The sequence below is a fragment of the Microtus oregoni genome, unplaced genomic scaffold, assembly GCF_018167655.1.
Source record: "Microtus oregoni isolate MIOR12 unplaced genomic scaffold, Mior012 000024F_ref0000369, whole genome shotgun sequence".
Classification (NCBI taxonomy): Eukaryota; Metazoa; Chordata; class Mammalia; order Rodentia; family Cricetidae; genus Microtus; species Microtus oregoni.
In genome coordinates this window covers 9,404,412-9,428,615 of record NW_024543083.1, presented here as the reverse complement: position 1 = coordinate 9,428,615, position 24,204 = coordinate 9,404,412, and the positions used below count along the sequence as shown (strand labels likewise).

Below are 24,204 nucleotides of genomic sequence, written 5' to 3'. Positions count from 1 at the left end.
GCACATAGTTTTCAAATTTTAAAGGGTCCTTACTGGGGGTTTACACAAAATACATATCTAAGGAACTCTTCACACCTGCAGATTACATACGAACTGTCTGCCTTGACTAGAATTTTCAGTAATATCCCTCACACTCCGCTGCTCTTCTAGTCAAGCCGCAGGCACATGTTCTGCCATGAGCTCGATCCCCTTCCAGTTCATTCAGACTACAAATCAACACTGTACTTAATGCAAAATAAACACAAGCAACCAATAAGCGTTTTCAGAAAGCTTACATAGCTCTTGGGTTCATGACGCAGATGGCTTCTGGGCAGGGGCATTTCGCTGCATCATCGTATGATATTCCCAGACTGAGACCCAGCATCTGGGTGACGACGACCGAAAAGGCCTCCAAAGTCATGTTCTTGGGGTACTAAAGCAACAAAGGGGTTCCAAAAGAGAGGACACTGTTGAATGGGGAAGGCTCTTTTCCAGGTGGGAACCCTTGGATTTTGTATCAAACGCTTCAGAGTAATGAACGTGATTCACGGATGGGTGAAACTCCCGAGTTCCTCTTAGGCAAGATACAAGCAGCCTGGCAGTATGGAGCTCTGTTCGTTTTCCAGTTTTCAACTCAATTCTCTTCCACTGTTTTGTCTATTTCTATATTTATCTCATTCTATATTTATCTCCGTCTTAATTACAAAGAGATTATAATTTTTATAATGCCTCCTTCTTTGAGTATGTCTCCCCAGTGATTCCCACCTCCCCCAATACCCTCCCCCTCAGCTCTCCAGTCCTAGGTTCTCATCTAGGCCTCGCCTACAGGCTTTGCAACAATGGCTACTCCTCCATCACTTCAGAAACCACCCCTCACGTCCTTCTCAAGGAACGAATAAGAACATACCATTGTGATTCCTGCAGAGTAGCGGGTCACACACATCTTCCCAGGATACGTCGCTCCCATGTAATTTGGGTACTCGTTGTAGCTAAATACATAAACACACATTTGTCATTAATTAATCCCAGGGAACAACCTAGCTGTGAGAATTCTTGAAAATTTAAGGCCCTAGTTTAGGAAAATCCTACTCTGAAGCCAGTCGAGGCTCAATGGTTAAAAATGTCCTTATTGTTGGAAATTTGGAAGATTCTCAACTAAACTGGACTAAATGCTCTCGATCTCGGCTGGCCTTGCCACTCTCCTCCCCTTTGGTTTCAGGTGAGCCAAGCCTCTGCTCCGAGGTTTGCAACAAGCACTTTTTCTCCAGTGGCAACAACAAAACCTGTTGCATAGGAAAAAAAAAGTGCCACTTTTTCCTAGAGAATGTGACAGTGCCTTAGGAGAACGACGTTCTATTTCTGAGCTCACCCTTCTCACCCAGCTTTGAGAAAGAAGGAGCGTGACATCAGTGAACCCACTCTCCGATCTCACCAAAGTTCATGGGCACAGTGACATCTGCAAGATGGCTGAGGTGAGGTGCTTAGAGCATTTGACGCCACAAAAAGAAAGAAAAATAAAGGGGGCTGGGAAGAACCAGCAGCTATCCTGCTAACATGCCTATGGCTAAGAATGCTGTGAAGACATAGCAGAGATTTTGTGGAACAGAGACACACAATGGCTTGATGAAAGCCTGTACCCTCATGCCTCTCCAATTGAGATCAGCCGTGAGCCACGAAGGGCTTTGTTCAACTGATCGAAGCAAGTGTCCCAGGACACACACACACACACACCAAAAAAAAAAAACAAAAAAAAAAACAAAAAAAAAAACAAAAACTTGCTTAAAACATAAAATTTGGGCAGGAAGATTAAGGCAGTGGGTGAACATACATGAAAGTGTGTACACACATGTAGGTGTCTGTGGAGGCCAGAGGTCAACAGTTAACCTTCAGGAGCTTTTTTTTTTTTATTTTGGAGTTGGGGGACAAAGCCCTGAGGCTGCCTGGCTGATTAGGCTCAGCATACTGACCAGAAAGCCCTTCAATACTGTCCCTGCCTTTCTGTCACTGAGGTTACAAGAGCCACCATGCTTGGCTTTTCACATGGGCTCAGACTCAGGTCCTCCAGCTAGTCTCTTCCCCTTGGGACTGCAGTCCTGCCCACTTCCCAGCCTCAACTACGCCAGAGTCTGGGAAAGAGTCTTCCTAGCTACAAGGGACTTTAGATGACAGTTAATAAACAATATATGGCTCCCACATGTGAACACTGTGATGGCCCTGAACAGAAGCTATGACTACAAAACCGACTGTCGAGATCATGGAAGTACAGAGACCAGAATGTCGCAAGTTCAGAGACAAGTCTTCTTGGGTCAATTTTAGCTTCCCTTCACGGTCATTTATGACCTAGCTCTGGGTATGGCCTAATGTCTCTGTGACTGTTAAATGGCAAATACCATGAACTGTATAAACAGATCCCTGGCTTCCGCCTACCAGAAAGAAGAATAAACTCAGTTAGTACCGAAGACCAATGAGGAAGATTTTCCCCTTGGCTGTAGTCTGCCCACTCGATATACCCACCCATATCTTTGAAAGGTTCCTTGGCTCATGACTTTCTGCTGTAAAACTTCATGAAGTTGTTACCACACTAGAACACGGGACTGAATCTTTGTTTCCAGGCCATGGCCACTCATCCTTGGCTCCAGAATAAACAATCTCTTGTTGCCTTTGAGGTTAAGAGCTCTGTACTCACATTGATGATTCTTGTCCTATTTTCCCTAGACACATGACTCGGTTAGCTGTCCACCCTTCAGCCAAGTAGCACACATCTCAAGGGAAATGTGTTCATTTCAAGTAAAGGCCCACAGTCATTGTTTATACTCGCTCATTCCTGTTTCAAGATCTAAAGAGTTCCTCGTTTCTGTTATGAGTGAGTTACAGGTTCTCTTTCTTCATACTATATCTAGGTAAAGACCTCACAGTTTTATTTGTCACAAATAATCGGCTTTTATTTTATAAATTTTCTGTATTTTTCTTACCCCTTTTTTGCTAACCTCTGCTTTTATCTTCATTGTTTATGCTTAACTTGCTGAGGTATTTTTTCATTTTTTTAATGAAAAAGTCAATATGGGCATGTTTCTTCTTTTGTTTTCTTTCTGTTGTTTATTCTTCTCTCATACAATACTTCCTGACTGAACTCTTCCACCTCTTGTCTCCCCTAGATTTATCACCCCTGTTTCCCTTCTTAAAAGAGCAGCCCCCACTCAGGAATATCAACTGAACCCCAGCATGCAAAAAGATGCAATAAGATGTTTCCTTCTTTCTAATATAGGAATTTATTACTATAAAATTTCCTGAAACCACTGTTTTATCTGCATCTCACATTTTTTACACTTTTTTTTTCACTTTCAATTATGTTTCTGTATCTACATGTTGTGGCCAATGAGTTCAGGTATTGATGGAGACCAGAAGAGGACATCAGATCCCAAGAAACTGGAGTCACAGGCAGTTGTGAGCCACCCAACAGAGAAGCAGAAAAACAAACAGATCTCTGCAAGAACAGTACGTGCTCCCAACCCTGAGTCCTCCACAAGAACAGTACGTGCTCCCAACCCTGAGTCCTCCACAAGAACAGTACGTGCTCCCAACCCTGAGTCCTCCACAAGAACATTACGTGCTCCCAACCCTGAGTCCTCCACAAGAACAGTACGTGCTCCCAACCCTGAGTCCTCCGCAAGAACAGTACGTGCTCCCAACCCTGAGTCCTCCGCAAGAACAGTACGGGCTCCCAACCCTGAGTCCTCCGCAAGAACAGTACGTGCTCCCAACCCTGAGTCCTCCGCAAGAACAGTACGTGCTCCCAACCCTGAGTCCTCCACAAGAACAGTACGTGCTCCCAACCGTGAGTCATCCGCAAGAACAGTACGTGCTCCCAACCCTGAGTCCTCCGCAAGAACAGTACGTGCTCCCAACCCTGAGTCCTCCGCAAGAACAGTACATGCTCCCAACCCTGAGTCCTCCACAAGAACAGTACGTGCTCCCAACCGTGAGTCATCTAGTTAGTCTACAGACTTTCATATATATGTTTGATGTATTGTTTGTCTTGAAACACTTTCCAATATTTTATTTTGAGTCACGGGTCATTTACAGTGTGTTTTCATTTCAAAGAAGAAATTTTTTTAAAAAAAAAATCACTTACTGCTTTTAAACTAATTCTGTGGTTAGAGAATATACATCAATAACTCGAGTCCTTTTCAATCCACGGCCATTTGTTTTCTACTCACTCATAATTGGTTTCTAGCCATAAACAAGGGTCACGGAGTCTACAATCGGTGATCCCAAAGAAGCTAAGTAAGAAGGTGAACCAAAGGAAAAACATATAGTTGTCCTCTTGGCTATGGGAAGTAGACAAAATTGCCGGGGAGAAAACTGGGATCTTGGGGGTGGGGTGGGATGGGGGTAAGGGGATATGGGGAGAGAAAAGTGAGAAGGGGAGGATGGGGGGAACTTGGGGAAAAAGGAGGATTGGGATAAAGGAAGGTTGGATAGGGGAGCACGGAAGCACAATTCTTAGTTAGGGAGCCACCTTAGGGTTGGCAAGAGACTTGAACCTAGAGTGGCTCCCAGATGCCCAAGCCGAGGTCCCCAGTTAGTTCCTTGGGCAGCTGAGCATAGGGAACCTGAAATGACCCTAGCCTATAGCAATACTGGCGAATATCTTGCATATCATCATAGAACCTTCATCTGGTGATGGATGGAGATAGAGACAGAGACCCACACTGGAGCACTGGACTGAGCTCCCAAGGTCCCAATGAGGAGCAGAAGGAGGGAGAACATGAGCAAAGAAGTCGGGACCACGAGGGGTGCACCCACCCACAGAGACAGTGGGGCTGATCTATTGGGAGCTCACCAAGGCCAGCTGGACTGTGACTGAAAAAGCATGGGATAAAACCGGACTCTCTGAACATGGCGAACAATGAGGGCTGATGAGAAGCCAAGGACAATGGCACGGGGTTTTGAACCTACGTAATGTGCTGGCTTTGTGGGAGCCTAGCCAGTTTGGATGTTCACCTTCCTAGAAATGGACAGAGGGGGGAGGACCTAGGGCTTACCACAGGGCAGGGAACCCTGACTACTCTTTAGACAAGAGAGGGAGGGGGAGAGGAGTGGGGGGAGGGGGAGAAGGGTGGGAGGAGGGGGAGGGAAATGGGAGGCTGGGAGGAGGGGGAAACTTGTTTTTTTTTTCTCCTTTTCTCAATAAAAAAAATAAAAATAAAAAAAATAATAAAAAAAATTAAATTTAAATACAAAAAAAATGTTCACTCTGCACATGTACTTGGCCCAAGTAGGTGCAAAAGTCTATAAAGGTCGATGAGCTGAAATCAGTGGATAGCCATGTTCTAGTTTATATGCTAATTATGTCTATCCAAGGAAGACCTTAAAATATGCAGCAAACCGCTAATCACTTTCTCTTTTTCTCTTGTTAGTTTTACCTCTGTGTGCTGTAAGGCTCTGTAATTGGTGTCGTAAAGGCCTGTGCACACCTGCCCTCTTAAGGCATTCACCTTTCCTTACTATTTGACATGGGCCTTAGTCAGATTCTTTCCCCTGGGGTCTTCACCTGGTGGCATAGCGGGCCCAGCATCTTATTATTAGTAAAGACTGTGATCTCTATCATTTTGCTTTCTTAAAAACCTGGTTTCATACACGTGAGCTATAACGAGCTCTTAATTTTTCAACTTGATGCCACATGTGATGGCTTACATGAGATGCTCCCCAAAATCTGGGCCCTCAAACACTGGGTCCTTAGTTGGTGGCCATTTGAGGAGGATTACGGTGAGAAGGTGTGTGACCTTGCTGGAGGAAGCATGTCACTGGGGGGGGGGGGGGGTGCTGAGGTTTCAGGAGACTCCTGCGATCCCCAGAGTGCCCTCTGCCTCCTGCTTGCAGTGTGAGATGTGTGCTCTGTTCCTCCCACCAGGCCTTCCCTTTGTCATCACCGACTCTGGCCCCCTAAAACTATAAACCCAAGTCAGTGCTTACAAGTTGCCTTGGCCATGGCGCTTTATCACAGCGATAGAAAAGTAACTAATACACTGCAGTGTCTGTCTTCAGATTTCCTGTTTACCCCAAATCTGTTGAGTCTGACTGCTGACAGCGGGGTTAAATCTGTCATCTGGTTCTATCACTTCACATTTGGATCGAGTGTGTCTCTGTGGCTTTTCTTGGCTTAGCGCCTCCATCATCTCTCCACAGTGACCTTGAGTCTTGTGTTATTCATCTTTAATGTTACTTTAGCCACTGTCGTCTTCTTCTCAGGTGCATCACACAGAGGGAGCAGTCAGAGCGCCGCTGGGTAGTCCATAGGTTCTTCCTTTATGTTAGCTGAGACATTGGAGATTGGGACTTCCTGCTTTCCCAAGTGACATTTCATTGTCTGTTCACATCACCAGCAGGAAACCACAGTGCAGTGCCATGACTCTCAATTCTGACCGACAGTAAGAAGCAGGACCACTTTTCATGGGCCAGCGCCTAGGGATCAACAACTAGCGACCTCTCACTACTCCTCAGAAGGATGACATCCACTGGAGTCCCAGTCAGAGCAAACTCCTGCCCCCTCCCTCCAACCTAACATTGTATTTCAATGAACTAGAAAAACAACAATGAGCGAAACCCAGACTTAGTAGAAGGAAGGAGATAATTAAAAACCAGCAGAACTAAAGGAAATAAAGAAGTCAGAACACGGCACAAATGGACGGAACAAAAAGGACTGCCATTGCAGCTGAGAAGAGCAGGCAAACACAAGATTACAGCACTGTAGAACTCAGAGGTCACCACAGAATGCTAAACCTTAGAAGACACCTGAGCAGCGGCTGAGATGCACACGGTCCCAGAAGAAGGGAAGGGGGCAAAGGCTCTCAACCTACAGCACAGAACTGATCTGCAGACCTCACATAAATGCCAGAGGGCATGGCGTATAGCCTGTCTCTCTAGTTCCAGAAGACAGAATTCAAAGTAAAGTCGTTTGGGAAAAGTTAGCATGTACCCGTGATTTTATAGCCCTTCTTTAAAAGGTGAGGCTGATTTCTAAATTTACTAAATGGCTGTTACACCAACTGCATTGGGGATATTATTCCTAAGAAAAATATGATATGAAAATATTATCATCACTCCTGCTCATGTGTAGCCTTAGGAACACAGCCAGACAGCCAAAACTCGTGACTTTCAGATGACATGATTTTACATGTAAAACGAGAAAGCACTGGGGCTGGGTGATGGCTCAGTGGATAAAGGCACTGACCTCACAGCCTGACCACCTGAGATTTATCCTGGAATCCACATGAGAGAAGGAAAGAGCTAACTTTAGTTATCCTCCAACCTCCTCATGCACCCTGTGACGTACATGTACATGTGCAAACACACAAATGCACACACACGCACACATGTATGCACATGCGTGAGCACACACATGCACACAAAGCCAACAGAAAGTGTGGAAAAATTATTAGAGCATCTGAACATCATTATAAATTTACTATTAAAGAGTTCATACAACACAGAAAACCAATTCTAATATAAGCCATGCACTTCAGTTAGTAGCAGTGTATCAATATTGCTTCATCAGTTGTAAAAGCACCCCTGGATGCAAAACATTAACAATAATAATGGAGCTGACAAGGTGTGATGAGGGAGTGCCTGGAGACCTCCCTCTGGGCCTGCATCTGTAAAAAGAAAACCTGTGAAACTGTCTGTGCATGGGGAAAAAAAATGATTTTAGGTAATGGCATTTATAATTTCAAAAAATTCTTCTAAAAAGTCGACAAAATAATTGGTACTTGTGGTTTGAGTAAGAATGGCCTTCACAGACTCCTGTGTTTAAATGCTTAGTGGGCAGGGAGTCGAACCATTTGCAAAGATTATAAGGATTAGGAGGTGGGGCCTTGTTGGAGTTGATGTGGCCTTATTGGAGGAAGTGCGCCACTGGAGGAGGGTCTGGGTTTCAGAAGCCCATGGACAAGACTGTTAAACTGCTAGCTCCTTTCTTGTTCTCTCTTTCTCCCTCCCTCTCTCTCTCTCCCTGTTGCCTCCAGATCAGGACGTAACTCTCAGCTATTTCTCCAGCACCATGTCTGTCTTGCATGTTGCCATATTCCCCATGAATGATGATAATGGACTAACCCTCTGAAACTGTAAACCAGCCCCCAATTAAATGCTTTCTTTCATACAAGTTGCCTTGGCCGTATTGACTCTTCACAGCAATAGAAGTGACTGAGACAGTACTTACAGAAATTAGCTACATTTCTGTTTATTTATAAAATATAACAGAGCATTAAAAAACTAACATTGGCAAATAAATAAATAAAAGACTTAGAAATAAGTACCAGTGTTATCTAGAAGAGTTCTAGCAAAAAACTGCAAAAGTTTTCCTGGAGAAATATTTCAAATATTTGAAGACTATTTGAAGAATAATTCAAAAACTGGGGTGATGGATTCATACACATTGACTGGAACGCTCCATATAATACAGATATGCACAATACTAAAAACATTAGTTATTCCCTAATGGCTCAATCAGATTGCTCGAAGCCCTGTAAAAACTCTAAAAGGTGTTCACAGGGGAAATGTGTGACAGAGTGCTGGTCTACCCATGTGACAGAAAACCAAATGTTATCCCTCTTTATACTACACCAAGATGAATTGTGTTGCATATATTAAGAGATAAATACATACAAAGACACCTCTTGTATGTTGCAATTCTATTATGAACGCTACTACAAATGCAAAGCCATGTCTTTAAATATTTTTAAATTTTAAACATTTTAAAATAATGCAGACAATCCATTCACGTAAGTACATATAAACAACTTCACACCCAGGCTTTGCCAGCTGTGTAATCAACATATGATCTTCACTAGATGAGTCGTGGATCTTTCTTAGGGTTTAAGGGCCAGCTCTGCTATGACCGCATGCAGGCTCTTATTCAAAGACTGATTTTACATCATAAAATGGGTGAAGCTCTGTAAATTTCACTCTGATGTTTTAGAAACGATTAATAAGCTTAGAAACAAATGCTATTCATCTTTTTGCATTGCCTGGCAATCAAAAAGCATCAACTTTGAATGAAGTGTCTGGGTAATCAGAAATGAATAACCATTCCCTGAATTCAGCTATATGGCAAGCCTTTTGTTTTCTTTATAGAGGACCGAGCATGCTTACATGAATAAATACGCAACATCGTGAGGTCTTAGGTTAAGATAGGATTGCTTCCATTCTAAAAATTGACGCAACAATTCATCTGCTTCACCAACAGTAGGAATCCTATTTTTATCTGACCATAACTCCAATGAGGACAACACAATAGTAACCTGGAGTTGGGAAAACACCTAAAAACAGAAAAAAAACGAATACACACCAAATTAACCTGTCTTATTTTATAAATGCCCTACCCTAGAAAATATTTTAAAAGGTTCGCAAATACACATTCTTTTTATATGAATGACCTATTTATTCAGAAATGTCACATCAATGATAATTTCAAAAGTGAAAAATTTTAATATAAAAACATAAAAAGGAAAATACTTACTGAATTTATAAGACTGATAATTTCAATAATTTTGTTTGTTACAGTCATGCTGTCAGAGCCCAGGTAATCATACTAAAAGACAGAAATGATTTCATAGTTAAAATACTATTTTTGTACGATGTTTTGGTATTTGCATCTACTATTAGAAGTTTGTGGCTGATAAAGAATTCACTGCTTCAAATAAGATACACAATCTCCAATGAGACAGAACACACATGTATACATCATACACATATACATACATACACAGTCAGTGCACGCAGGTATATATGTAAATGTTGAAATATGGATTGACCCTCGATGACATTCGGTAGGCCTTCCCTGGAAGTGCAATCATCAAGCATCGGCCTATTCTTCCTCAGATATTACCTCCGACCTCAGCTCTGGATTCCTGGCAAGCTCTACAATGTTAAGAACGGAACTGCTAACGTGTATTTCTGTTCACTGTGATGGTTCAGCAGGGTGATAATCAAATCTGGGTCATCACACTAAAACATGGGGAAGACCTAGATCTCTAACAACCATATGACTTCTTGTTGACGGGAGTCAAGGATCTAGAGACATTTTCCTGCCAGGAAACAATGACATGGGACAGGCGCAGCACCAAACACCTGTCTGTGTCTTACAGCATGTATGGGTACACTCGCCTCTGCTGCCAGCAAAACATTATAGGACTGGACTCTCTCTGGCTTCATAGCCATTCTCTTGCCAGAGCTGTCTCCTATTGGGTCATCGCAACTGCCTGGTTTTCAGTCAGCAAATTGTTACCCTGTGCTGTCTGCGATGGAAAGCGAGAAGACTGGGATATTCTAGTCGCCTCTAGCCCGGGGTGTCACACATTTACACAAATATTTAAGGATTGATACCAAAGGACGTCAACAGTTTGCAACTCTTTTTTAAAAGTGCTTTTTAGGTTTGCGTATTTTATTATTTTATGTGTATAAGTACACCGCATGCATGCCTTGTACCCTTGGGTCAAAATAGGGCATTGGATCCACTGGGATTAAGAGTTATAGATAGTTGTGGGTCATCATGTGGGTGCTGGGATTCAAACCTGGGTCCTCTGGAAGAGGCACGGGTGCTCTTAACAGTTAAATCAACTCTCCAGTCCCATACCAAACACATAAAAGGAAAATCAAAGTACATACCAAGGCTTTGTCCACCACGATATTCATCTCGAGATAGAGAGGAGATGACTGTTTTACTGGTGCTTCTGCCTAGAAAGAAGCAAAAGCACACAAAAGTTTAAATTTTCACAATGTATTTACTTGGAGCTCCTTATTAAAGCTACTAGGGCACAACTCACAGTCAGCACTAGGTAGGAGAGCTAACATGGAGTGCTTGGGAGTTATAGCACGGAACCCAGTGATAAGAACATTGGTTATGAAGTCAGCCAATGAATCCACAGCTTCCAACCCGTGGACTGCTCATATACTAAAACTGGAATGAAACGCCATGCACTTTTAACCACTGGTTTGACCTGAATGTCAGAAGTGGATTAAAATTTTGCTGGAGAGGTTGTACATATGTTGAAGGCTAAGCCAGGTGGTGGCGGTGCATGCCTTTAATAGCAGCACTCGGGAGGCAGAGGCAGACGGATCTCTGTGAGTTCGAGGCCAGCCTAGTCTACAGGAGCTAGTTCCAGGACATGTTCCAAAGATACAGAAAAAGCCTGTCTCAAAAAACAAAAACAAAAAACAAACAAACAAAGATGTTGAAGGCTAAGAACTTATGGCTGTGTCTCATTTCTTCCCGTAGTCACAGGCTTTGCAATGTGACTGCAATGTCTCTCAAGACGTGAATCTGCTTGCCCTGGCTCCTCATCAAAGCTGCCTGTCAAGTACTGCAGGGCAAATGCTGCAGTGCCAGTTCAGCCTGGGTCTCCTCTGACTGCCACGTGTGCTCTTAGAGCACCAGCTTGTGCACATCCTGCCAGCCCCCATACAGCAAGAAACATGGGGAAATACTCCGAAGGAAGGGAGTGGGGCATTGCTTTAGTGAAAAAAAAAACAAAGCAAAACAAACAAACAAACAAAAGAACAAAAACAACTACTAACTTTCAGTGAAACCCCATCATGGAAACCCAGCTAGTTGGTATTCATGAGACTGGTGGTCAGTGTTCTCTGTGTGTCTTAATGGTACCAGAGATGGCAAAGCCAAGTTGTTCTCAAAGAATTGTGGCTATGTGATATATGCTGTGAATACCATTGGTTAATAAAGAAACAGTCTTAGGCCTGTGCAGGGCAGAATATAGATAGGCAAGGAAAACTAAACTGAATGCTGGGAGAAAGAAGGCAGAGTCATGGAGAAGTTATGTAGCCCCACCAGAGACAGACATGCCGGAACTTTACCTGGTAAGCCATAGCCTTGTAGGGATACACAGATTAACAGAGCTGGATTAATTTAAGATATGAGTTAGCCAGAAATATGCTTAAGCTATTGGCCAAACAGTATTGCAAATTATATAGTTTCTGTGTGATTGTTTCAGGGCTGAGCAACCAGGAACAAACAAGCAACCCCCTGCAACAACTATGTATTTCAGGTATCCATTGCCTTCCTAAAGAGTTTGCACACAGAGCTTTTTGATGCCTCCACCTTGGAACTTTCACAGAATTGGGTGGACTTGTGGGAAGTATTTGTATAAGAAAAAGTTCACAGTAAGTTAGCTGCTGTTTAGAACAACAGACAAAGGGAAGTCAATGGGACGACATAGTGGTAAAGACATTGCAAAGGAAGGCATAGGTTGAGTAAGGAAGGAAAGGCTTTGAAAAGTCTCAGGCATACACACTAAAAAATACAGAAGGTCACACATGTGTCCAAGACTAGACACAAACTGCGAAAGACCTTGAAATGATACTAAGCTTGATGGAGGAAGGTCATTGGCTAATAAAGGAACTGCCCTGGCCCATTTTATTGGTTAGAGGATAGGTGGGAGGAGTAAACAGAACAGAACGCTGGGAGGAAGAGGAAGTGAGCTCAGACTCTACAGCTCTCCTCTTGGGAGCAGACGCCTGAGAGAGACGCCATGCCCTGCTCCTGGGATGAAGCTCCAACCCAGGATGGACATAGGCTAGAATCTTCCCGGTAAGCGCACCTTGGGGTGCTACACACAGATGATTAGAAATGGGCTAAATTAATATGTGAGAATTAGCCTAGAAGAGAATGGGCCAAGCAGTGTTTAAATGAATACAGTTTGTGTATTGTTATTTTGGGCATAAGCTAGCCGTGCGGGCGGCTGGCGTGCTGGGGACGCAGCCCCGCCACCTTTATTACTACATAAGCTTTCTGTCCTGGCAAACCTGGAGCCACTGTGCAAACAAGGGTGAGATCCAAGAAGCTAGTCACAAATAACTTGAATAACATTGCTGACACACCCAGTCCCAGCTCACAGAACCCCAAGAGCTCCTAGCCTCTTTTCCTCCCTTTTGGACTGTCCATGTCTCAGCCTCTTTGTACCCGGGGACCCACTGGCTGTCCCACATGGGCCCTAGATTGAAGTAGGCTTCTTGCATCCCTCAATTTGGGTCGCTCCAAAACCCTGAGGCTGCTAGCCGGCCAGGGAGTATCTCATTCTTCCAGCCTCATTCCTTCCCTTAGACATTCCCTAGTGCACTGTTAGCTGTCTGACTGGAATCTTCCAGTTACTTCATACAGCTTTGAGATCCAAACCTACCCACACTGCCAGGGAAACTTATCACACGCTCCTAAACCAGGTCACTGCAAGAACCAAGATGTAGCTGGATAAGTGGATACAACTTTATCCCTAAATACCAGGCAAACAGGAAATGACCATCCCAAACCTGCCATGAGTTAGCCTCCTCCTAAGCGCTAGAAATGCCTTTACTAAAAGAATAAATGTGTGTTGAACAAAAATGAAATGTTTTAATATATATGCATGAAATGTGGAAGAGTTAGGACATTATGAAAACACAACCTTTGAACAACAACAGAAAAAAAAACTGAACCAGCCAAACTAACTGCAGATGCCCAAATACCAATGCAGATGAAAACAATACAAAAATTAACATGTTTCTTCCAAAAACTATAAATCCCATAGTAATGGCACCTAGTGGAAATGAGCTGGAAGGAATCTCAAAGAATTTAAAAGAACAAAATACCAGGAAGAGGGCAGATGTCACTGTCCTAGTATCTGACAAGAAAATAGACTTTAAACTGAAGAAGGACATTCATTCAGACTTAAATAGCAATTAAGCAAGAAGACAAGATAATCCTAAACTCATGTGTGTTCAACTCTAGTGCACACATTTCCTAAAAAGTGTAGTGCTGGATTTAAAGACATAAATTATCTTAAGCTATAAAGATATAAACTACCTTGAGCTAGTTAAGAGTCGTGATTTTACTATGTATGCCAATGCTTCCGATATACAGATCTTCCAGGCAAAAACAGAGAAACATCAGAATTAACAAGATCTAGAGAATGTTCCACCCAAACACAAAAGAATAGACATTCTGCATAGCAGAACATGGAAGCTTTTAGACCATATGCTGAGACACAAAACAAATCTGAAGGAATTTAGAGAAACTGAAATAATTCTGTGCACCTCTCATGCTTGAATAGAAGGCACTGCCACAACTGGGCCACCTCCCTTGTTTTCTCTTGCTCAGATACCCATGGTGCACCATCTTATCCTTGTGAGCCATGGTCTATCAGGACATCCACATGCCACACGGCAGGAAATGGAAGCGATGAAATGTTAAGGGGTCCCTTCCTTTCCGCATCCAATCTAGGGGGACATGTTATGCCTGCTCACGTTAGAAGCCGTATTTTTCCCACTGGGATCCTATCCAGATACTTGGGAGGCTGATAAATATACTGCTGTTTCTTTTTAATAGCCAGCTAAATTCTGGGGCTTTGTTAAATGAGCACAGACAGAGAGGACACCCAGGAACACTGGCCAAACACAGTTATTTATGTCAGTGAGACCTGGGTGACAATTCCGCTTCTTTTTCAGAGCTACATGTATAAAGAACTGCCATGTCCAGGACATGGCAATGCAAAATAAACGACAGGATGTGGCCAGAAGGAAAAGACCCTGCCTGGCTTGGGGCCACAAGGAATGGCCTTACTGCAACCCCTACAACAGTCTCACACACTTTTCTGTAATGAATTACAACTAATAGGGGCTTTGAAAATGATTAAAGTAGACAGAACTCACCTTTTCATTGATAAAAATGCCGTAGTTCGCTGGCATCTCTATGTTTCTGCTGTTTTTGTTAAAAATTGTCAACTTATCTTCCTCATTCCCTAGTTTATAAATAATGTGCTGTAAAGCAACCGTAGATTCCAGGGGCTCGATTCCGTAAGACACGTTTTCAAACTGCAGGATTCCTCTGCAACAGTAGGGATGAAATTGTAAAGCGCTTTTAATAAAATATACATTGTGAAATTCCATTCGCATCCAACAAAACAATAAAAGACGTAGAATGTTTTCAGCCCTGCAGCATTTTGCTCCAAACACTGTCTCGCAGATGACTTTGAGGAGAAAAATATTTCTCAAGCTCAAAAATCCACACTTCTTTTCTTTTTTTCTTTCTTTTTTTTATTTAAATTTTTTGTTAGTTACAAGACTAATAGAAATCAGCTTTAAAATTTCTAGGAGCACAGTCCGACAGTAATCAAATAACTTTCCTGTGCTTCAGGTAGTGGCTCCTGCACAGCTTGGTAAATGGAAACATTAGTAAAAGTCTCTCTGGCCTGCAGGACTCTGAAAACCTGATTAACAAACTTTTTTAATGAGAATATACACCTGCAATTTTACTAATGACAATTAATCTAGCCGTGTCTATAAAATGGTGCTAATTTTGGTTGAGTATATCGTTTGGATAAGAACTCAAAAGCCTGATTCTGAAGAGATCATCTGTTTACAGAACTTGGCTTCCCGGAAATGAGCTCATTCAGTGTGTCACTTCTGTGTGAGAAACTGGTTTCAGGTTTAAATTTCAGGGTTCCATACAGGAAGCTTAGAGTACATTTGGGAAGACAGAGATGCTAACTAAAAGCAAAGGTGGAGAATTCTGACAAGAGGAAAACCTCTCCAAAGCAGGAAAGGAGAAACCAAATGATTTTTTTCAAGAGTTAGAGAAAGTACTGGTAATCGCTTTTTAAAAGGGGGAGTATTGAATTAATAATTACAAAGATATGACTTGCCTCCTTGCTGTAAAGATAATTTTCATGAGGAAAAGAAAAATTCGCTTTTGTTCATTTATCTTACTTTTATATCCAAACACTAAACTACATGGTAGGTATTATAAAATTCATAAACTGAAGTAAGCTGAAAAAAAATGAATAAACCATCCTAAACCTTGCTCTTCCAGCTTAGAACATTCATTTGCCATTTCTGTTGTCTAAGCCCTCCAGAAGTTAGAATAATCTCTGGTCTGCAAAGCAAGGGAGAAAGATCCCAGACCAGTGGGACCACATCTGGAGAAGGACACCGCCAACAAGCGCGTGGGACAATCCGCCCCCACTGGGCGCCTACAGAAGCGGAATGCGTTCCCGCAGCTAGATATCACAGCCAGAGTGGGGGAACGTTAACGACCTCAGTCCAGAGCACGTGCTGAGCGTGACAACAGAGTTCGGGTAGCCTTTGATGTAGCCTTGATAGTAGCATTGCATCTAGGGATGAGAAAAAGGATACGAGTTACTGGAGAACTGACAAACCTTTCAAATAATTTCCTGCTTTGAAAACAGACAGAAGCGTGTGGAGACTGTTCGTAAATACATGATTTACAATGGGTTGTATAAAATGATACTCAAAAGGTCTCCATAATTTTTTCCTAATGTATAGACTTTAAGACTTCAGTTAAAAGCCCTGAGAATCTGTAAAACTGTAATGTGTTGACTAAAGAAGGTCCTTGGAGCCTAAGAGTCCGGGAGCTCCAAGGGCCAGGTGTGCCAGCAGAGAAGGAGGACTCTGAAGCCGCGCTAACCAGAGCATGTCTGTCACCTGCAAGGACAGAGGCGGTGCCAGAGAAGGGGTGAGGTGAGGACAAAAAGATGCAGTGCTCCCTTCACACACATTCACCAGACAATGCGCTTCCAGAAGCAGAAAGCCCAAGTGAAGAGACATAAAAAAACAGAACACACACAACCGTATTAAAATAAAATTAGAGCATTGTTTTACTCAATAATAGATCAAATATGGCAAGCATTCAAACTCCTCAGGTCTGAACAAGGTTAGGGGAGGGACACTGTAGAACACAGTGCATGTATGATGATGTGTGTATGATGATGTATGTATGTATGCAGCGGGGACAATGGATACAAAAGGTCTTGGTCTGTGCTTCTGTGCTCTCCTGTTCTTAATCTGCTTATTTTTCTCTTAGTTTTATTCACTTTCTCAGGAAGTTTAGGTAAAGCCATAGTCCATAGGCAGTGCCCATGCAAGGCAGGCCCTCAGTCAACTAATTTCACTCCGCCAAGACATCGGGGGCACTGAGTGACTAGGCGGTAAATACCGTACGCATATCACCTACAGGTCCTCAGAGTCTTTGCACTGGGAAAGCATTCACTCAATTATTTTCAAGTTTTCTGAAAATTCATAAAATAACTTAAGTCTTACCGGGATGTCTGTAAAGCGCGAACTCACAGATCCTTTTTTATATGAATAAACCATAAAACGATCTGCCAAAAAATAACTATGTACAGAAAAGAGAATTCCAGTTACTCTTTTAGAGCAGGCATCAGTAAACTCTGCCCCACCCCATGTTGGTGCAAATAAAGCTTTATTGGAACACAGCCACGTCCATTAATCTGCGCATGCTAGGGGGACATCCCAGCTACAAAAGCAGAGGTAAGAAGTTTGGGCAGAAATGAGAGAGCCTTAAAAACTAAAAGGCTTACCCTCGGGAGCTTCCAAGGAAAAGACACCTTTTGGTATAATAGTTGCATTTCCTTTGTCATACATTTCATGCAAAGTAATATACATTTACTCAAAATAAATTCCTTTTAGTTTTCAAAAAGATTTACTTTATGTAGATGTATGTGCCTGCATGGATTTATGCGCCACAGTATGTGTAGGTGCTTATAGAAGTCAGAGGGTATCCTGTCTCCTAGAGCTGGAGTTACAGGTGCTTATGAGCCATTGGAGTGCTGGGAACCAAACCCAGGTCCTTTACACAGGCAGTTAGCAGTCTTAACCACTGAACCATCTCTCCAGCTCACCAGGCTCCTTTCAATGAAGGGAAGAAGCTGCAAGAGGGATAAAGCCATTTTTTTATTTACAGAGATATAAACTGGATGGAGCGTTGTGAGAATTTTCTGCTTCTTTATTCTAATATGTATAGTATGACATATTATAGATTAATATTGCATATCAATTATATATAATATAGTAATATTACAGGTTTATATATGCAATATTAATGATAATAATATGGTGGCTATGTATTAATATAATTATATCTTATATTTTATTTATTATATGTTATATTGCATTTTTGATTTTATATACTTATAAGTCATATAATTATATAAGTTATATAATTATATGTTTTAATAATATATTGATTAATGAGTTATTATATAAGAGATCATATTATATATAACACATTACAAAATATAACACATAGTACATATTATATGATAGGTACTATTATATATATATCTTTGTGTATATATATATATATTTGTGTATGTATGTCTTTGATAATGTGGTTGAAGAAAATGAAGTCCTATTACATTAGCATGTGCGTTGAACCTCAGGTCTAAGCCCATACTTCTTCTGGTACCATGCTCTGTACATACTGCATCGTTTCGGTTTCCCTCCTTCCCCTCAGCCTCCCTCTGACTTCAGTAAGCACCCAGTCTGCTGCTTCCAGTTCTCCACTGGACCTGGAGGCTACCAATGGTGCCCTCCCACACACCCTGGCTGCCAGTTCTGAGTGGTGCCCTCCCACACACCCTGGCTGTCAGCTCTGAGTGGCAGGGGGAGGCTTGAAAGCCACTCTGCCATGCTCCAACCACTTCACCCTTGATACTTGCTGGACACCATCTCTCCATTGGTGTCCCTGCTTTCTTCCTGTCTCTGTGTCTGTTCGCGCTCTCAATATTGCCCATCTTTCTTATGTCCTTACTACTAAGATGGATCGGAGGTCAAGAACACTTCCAGAGCCCCCAGGTTCAGTTCCCAGACCCCACATGGCAGCTCACAACCATTTGTAACTCCAGTTTCAAGGGACCAGACATCCTTTTCTGGCCTCCACCATAACCAGGTACATACGTGGTATATATACATACATACAGGCAAAATATTCATATACATAGAATAAAAAATAAATCTTTAAAAATAACAAAATTTTGAGTACTACAGTTTCAGTATATGATGTCTAGTAGAATGGTTCCTTTAGCTTTGTTCTTTTTATTCCAAATTGCCCTGGTTATTTTAGAGTTGCATATATCCTAGAAAAAAAATTCTTACAGAAAATACAACTTGTAATTTATGTTGCTTTGATTTTGTTGTTGTCATTTTGGGGGTTTGTTTTTATTTTGTTTTCTCTGTCATTATTTTGGTTTAGTGGTGCAGTTTGCTTTGATCTGTGAGTTTGTTATTGTTGTTTTAGCTATGAACTCACTGAGTAGCTGATGGTGACTTTGAATTCCTCCTTTGCCTTCTCGTCTACCTGGTGACCCTGAACCTGCCTCTGTCCCCCAAGCAGGATGACAGGTGTGCACGGCCACAGCTGGTCAGAGTTCTGATCTCATAAATAGGACCTTGTTATTTCTTTTCAGATAGCCCATTATTGGCGTGTAGATAATTATTATTGTATCCTGCCACTTGGTGAATTTATTTATTGGTAATGACAGGGGGTGGTTGTTGCTGTTTTTGTTGTTGTTTTATGGATCCTTTATGGATAGATATAGAGATAGAGAGGGAGGGGAATAGGGAAGGGAAGAGATCCTAGAGAGGGGGATAGAGAGAGGAGGGATAGAGAGAGAGAAGATAGAGAGAGATAAAGGAGATAGAGATAAAAATGATACAGAGAGAGGAAGAGAGAGAGAGAGAAAGAGATAGAGACAGAGAGAAAGGATAACGTCCTTTACCTACAGGAATAATGTGATATCATCTTCCCAGTTCAAGTGTTCTTCTTTCTTTTGCTGAACTCTTCTGGCTGACCCTTTCAGCGCGATGCTGAACAGAGGTGGTATGGTGGCCATATTCTTGATCTTAGGCGAAACCCTTTTAACTTTCACCATCGAGTATGCTGTTGGCTTTGGGTTTGTTATCTATAGACTTTATTGTGTTGAGGTACATCCCTTCTATACTTAATTTGTTGAGAGTATTTTAAAACAAATGATATCAAAATTCAATTGCTTTCTCCCATATTCTACTGTTGAATTAGCTGCCAATGGGGCATTTCCCATGGGCTGTTCCTAAGCAGTTCACAGCCAGCCTCACCGCGGGGAACCCATGCTTCTGGCCAAGGTCAGCCTGCCCCTGCCCTCTGCTCTGATTGGTCCTTCTAGTTCTACCAATCTAAATCTGGTAGACTGGTCTTCCATAGGCAAAGTCTCTATTGTTCTTGGCTCCTAAGCCTCATTCACCAAGATAACTTGGGTGATTGGGGACAACAATTTAATGACTTCAAAGCACATTAGAGACAAGTGACAATTCCAACGAGAGCTCTATCACTGCTCTTATACGCCACTGCTGTGACAAGGATACCATTTCAATGACGTAAAATGAAATGCCAAGCTAAAGAATAAAAGAAAAGTCACCTTTTCTGGAGGTGCACAGTGTACGGCTTCTGGTTTATTGGAATAACGTAGGATATCTTTTCCTAGAGAGACCAGAAGAACGGGGTGAGGACAAATTTCAATGAGAAGCAAACAGCAACTCGAAATCAACCAACCCTTCCCCAAGAATGTTTCGAACAATTCGTAAAATCATCACACACTGCCTGTGTTAAAAATTGGCAATGAGATATTGTAAATATTTACCTTTTCATGTAACCCATTCACTGACACACAAACAAGTCGCTCTGGACTTATGTGGGATTAGAGTGTCACATCGCTAAATCCTAAACACCTATGAAAGAAGAGCCCACACGGTCCACAGTCTCTTCCTTGCACCATGAAGATGGAAGCGCCCCATCTGTTCCCTCCATAGTTGTGGGATAAATTATTTCACACACAGAAGCAGAATAATGTGGGGATTCTGATTGCCAGCAGCAGCTCTTCACCTGGAGTCTCAGGGCACGCCTGAGCACACACTCCTGTCACTGGCAGAATAAATGGGGAGATGGAGTCATGCCCCAGAGCAAGCATCAGGGTTCATCTACGGGAGCCACAGGCCATCTGCTGAACACTATGTTAAATTTATGTTTACTTTTCTAGCAGCAGACAAATGCCTACTTTTGATGACTAAGAAACTCCTCTCCTGGGAAAAGAGCAAAGTAGCTGAATAAGAAACTTCAGAGTTCAATTCCAACCACCCACACTGGGTGGCCCTTGACTCCAGCTCCAGGAGACCTGACACCCTCTTCTGACCACCGTGAACACGTGCACACACATGAGAGAGACAAAGAGAGAGAGAGAGAAAGAGAGAAATATAAAAAAGCTTCTTTGAGAAATATCTGTTGATTTAAAGAAAAAATCAGAAAGATCTTGTTATTTAACCTAATAATTTATGTGAGTATTTTGTTAAAACACTATGAGCCAGGGCACAGCAAAAGACAGCCAGGCACCGGTACAATGAACAAATATGAGATGAAGAAGCGGGAAAGAGAAAACGGAGTAGCCCATGTGCTGTGAAGAGAGGTGGGACTGGAGACATGACAGTGGAAGCAGGTATAAGAGAGGGCAGGCATCAACAGTGGAATATAGTGTCATCCAGTAGGGTCAGCAGGGTGGCGTGTGGCAGCTTGGAACTTAAGTAGACACAGACGCAGCCTCCTTAGACACTGCCACGGGATCGCCCTAGATCTGGGCAACAGTGGAGGCTTGAGTGGAGGAGTCAAGAAACAGTTCGCTTTCTGAATTGAACCTCCTCGAAGGACCACCATGGTCTGTGATGCTGCTGGAGGCCATGATGGTGTATGAACAATAAAACCAAAACTAGACGCAGGCACTGCTGAACTCCACCAGACACTCCAAAAGGAGCGACCATCCTCCTCAAACTAGTCAATACAACAGAGAAGGGAGGAATGCTTTGAGCCTCATTCAAGAAGCTAACATCACCCTGACGCCAAAACCAGATAAGAATATGCTAGAAAAGAAAACCATGAACCGATCTGGTTGATGACTATAAATGCAAAGATCCTCAATAAAATACTTGGAAATAGAATCCAGCATCACATTTTAAAAGATCATATATTGCGAGCAAGTTAGTCTCAGTCTAGGAATATAAAGGTGGTTCGACAGACATTAGTCAATAAATATAGTATACACTTAGGCAGATTCACAGGCCAAAAAAAAAAAAATGACCAGGGCTGAAGAGATGGCTCAAGAGTTCAAAGCATGTACTGCTTTTGCAGAGGACTTGAGTTCTGCTCCCAGCACCCATGTCAAGAGACTCACAGTTCCCTGTAATATCAGCTCCATAGAAATCCAACATCTCTGGCTTCCACAAGCCCCCCGTAAATATGTGCATACACCCACAAACAAACACAATTGGTTTTAGTTAGGGTAACTATTGCTGTGATGAAACACCATGACCAGAAGCAAGTTACGGGAGGAAAGGGCTTATTTGGCTTGCCTCTCCACATTGTAGTTCTTCACTGCAGAAAGCCAGGACAGGAACTCAAGCAGGGCTGGAAACTGGAGGCAGGAGCTGATGCAGACGCCATGAAGGGGTGCTGCTTATTGGCTTGCTCCCCCTGGCTTGCTCAGCCCATTTTCTTATAGAACCCAGGACCACCTGCCCAGGGACCACCACAATGATCTGTATCCTCCTAGCCCATCAGTAATTAATCCATCATTAATTAAGAAAATGCTCTACAGGCTTGCCAACAGCTTGATCTAATGGAAGCCTTTTCAGTTGGGGTTCTCTCCCCTCAGAAGACTCTAGATTGTGTCACGTGAACATAAAAGGAGCCTGCACAGTTGACCCCTTCTCACCTTGACACACAGAACATTTTCAGGCACAACCTTTCCTTTGTTGTTGTGTTGTTTTGGTTCACCCCCAAGATCTCAGATTAACAAGCATCACAAATATAGAGCACAATGCGAACTTTAAAGTTCCGCAGTCCTTAACTCAAACACTTTCAATGTTCTGTCTCTGTAAAACTCCAAAGTCTCTTCAAATCCAAAACCTCTTTTAAAAATTCAAAGTTTCTCAACTACGGGCTCCAAAAAAAACCCAAAATTATGTTAAATACTTTTCTACCTCAAGAAGGAAGAGCCAGGGCACATTCACAACCTGAACAAAGTAAAACCATACTCCAACAGTATAAATAACCCAGTGTCCAATGTCCAGGATTAACTCACAATCTTCTGGGCTCCTGCAAGGGGCTTGGGTCATTCCTCTGGCCCGACCCTCCGCAGCACACACACTCTGTCTTCTAGCTCTGGCTGGCTCCGCTCCACCACTGCTGCTGTTCTGGGTGGTCATCCCATGAGACTGGCATCCCCGAAACCGCTGGGGTACCTTACTGAGACTAGGCTGCACTTCCACCAATAGCCTCTCCCAGACTCTCTTCAGCAACTCTGTCCCTGGCACCAGGACCCCACTTCATGCCTTCAAAACCAGTACCACCTGGGAGACTCTTAGACCACCAAGTTTTGCTGCCCGGAGGAGCTGCAGCCTTGCTGCTTCTGGAGCACAGCTTCTGTGTGCTGACTCTCACAACACCTAGCATTAACAATGCTGGTCTCTTCTGGATCGCCACTAATTTCTCAGCTCCAGCTGAGCAGCATCGAGGGTCCCAGCAAAGCAAGGGTTTTACTTTACTAGTTCTGGTCTCTTGCTGAACACAGCTACTTCTTCAGCCCCAACTAACGAGAACCAGAGATTCTTAACTCCTTGATAATGTCTTTTAGGGACTCTCAAACTTCCTTCTGGAACTTCACAAACCAGCCTCCATCACCTGCTGTTCTCTCAATACTATCTTCCAAGCTCCCACAGAACAGGTCACCAAGGTTTGAATGTTCAATGACTTTTCTAGCCCAAAGTTCCAAAATCCTTCCGCAATCCTCCCCAAAATACAGTCAAGTCTGGCCCAGCAATAACCCCATGATACTGGTACCAATTTTTGTATTAATTAGAGTCACTATTGCTGTGATGAAACACCATGACCAAAAGCAACTTGGGGAGGAAGGGTTTATTTGATTTATACCTCCACACCATAGTCTATCACTGAAGGGAGCCAGGAACCTGGAGGCAGGAGCTGGTGCAGAGGCCATGGAGGGATGCTGCTTACTGGCTTGCTCCCATGGCTTTCTCTGCCTAGTTTCTTATAGAATCAGAACTACCAGCCCAGGGATGACCCCACCCACCTTGGACTATGCCCTCTACCAACAATCACTAAGAAGATGCTCTATGGACTGGCCTACATACAGTCTGGTCTTATGGGGGCCTTTTCTCAATTGGGGTTTCCTCCTCTCAGCTGACTTTATCCTGTGTCAAGTTGATATTAGTCAGCATGCATACATATATACATATTTTAAAAGAAGATAAATCTTGAAAAGCAAATCATGCGACTATTTCAATAGATGCAGAAAAGTCCTTGACAGAACTCAACATCGCTGC

The 24,204-nt window shown here is 42.7% G+C and overlaps 1 protein-coding gene across 1 annotated transcript in view; it reads right to left on the bottom strand.

Moving 5' to 3' along the window:
* Positions 1-24,204, bottom strand: part of Adam32 (ADAM metallopeptidase domain 32) — a 66,898-nt gene that overhangs the window by 32,230 nt on the left and 10,464 nt on the right. The window contains exons 3-11 of the mRNA XM_041673555.1: positions 20,235-20,296; positions 17,080-17,155; positions 16,057-16,133; positions 14,670-14,848; positions 10,645-10,709; positions 9,497-9,568; positions 9,130-9,296; positions 887-968; positions 276-412 (exon numbers count right to left, since the gene is read on the bottom strand). Coding sequence (XP_041529489.1) covers positions 276-412; positions 887-968; positions 9,130-9,296; positions 9,497-9,568; positions 10,645-10,709; positions 14,670-14,848; positions 16,057-16,133; positions 17,080-17,155; positions 20,235-20,296 — 917 coding nt within the window. The remainder of the gene's footprint in view (positions 1-275; positions 413-886; positions 969-9,129; positions 9,297-9,496; positions 9,569-10,644; positions 10,710-14,669; positions 14,849-16,056; positions 16,134-17,079; positions 17,156-20,234; positions 20,297-24,204) is intronic.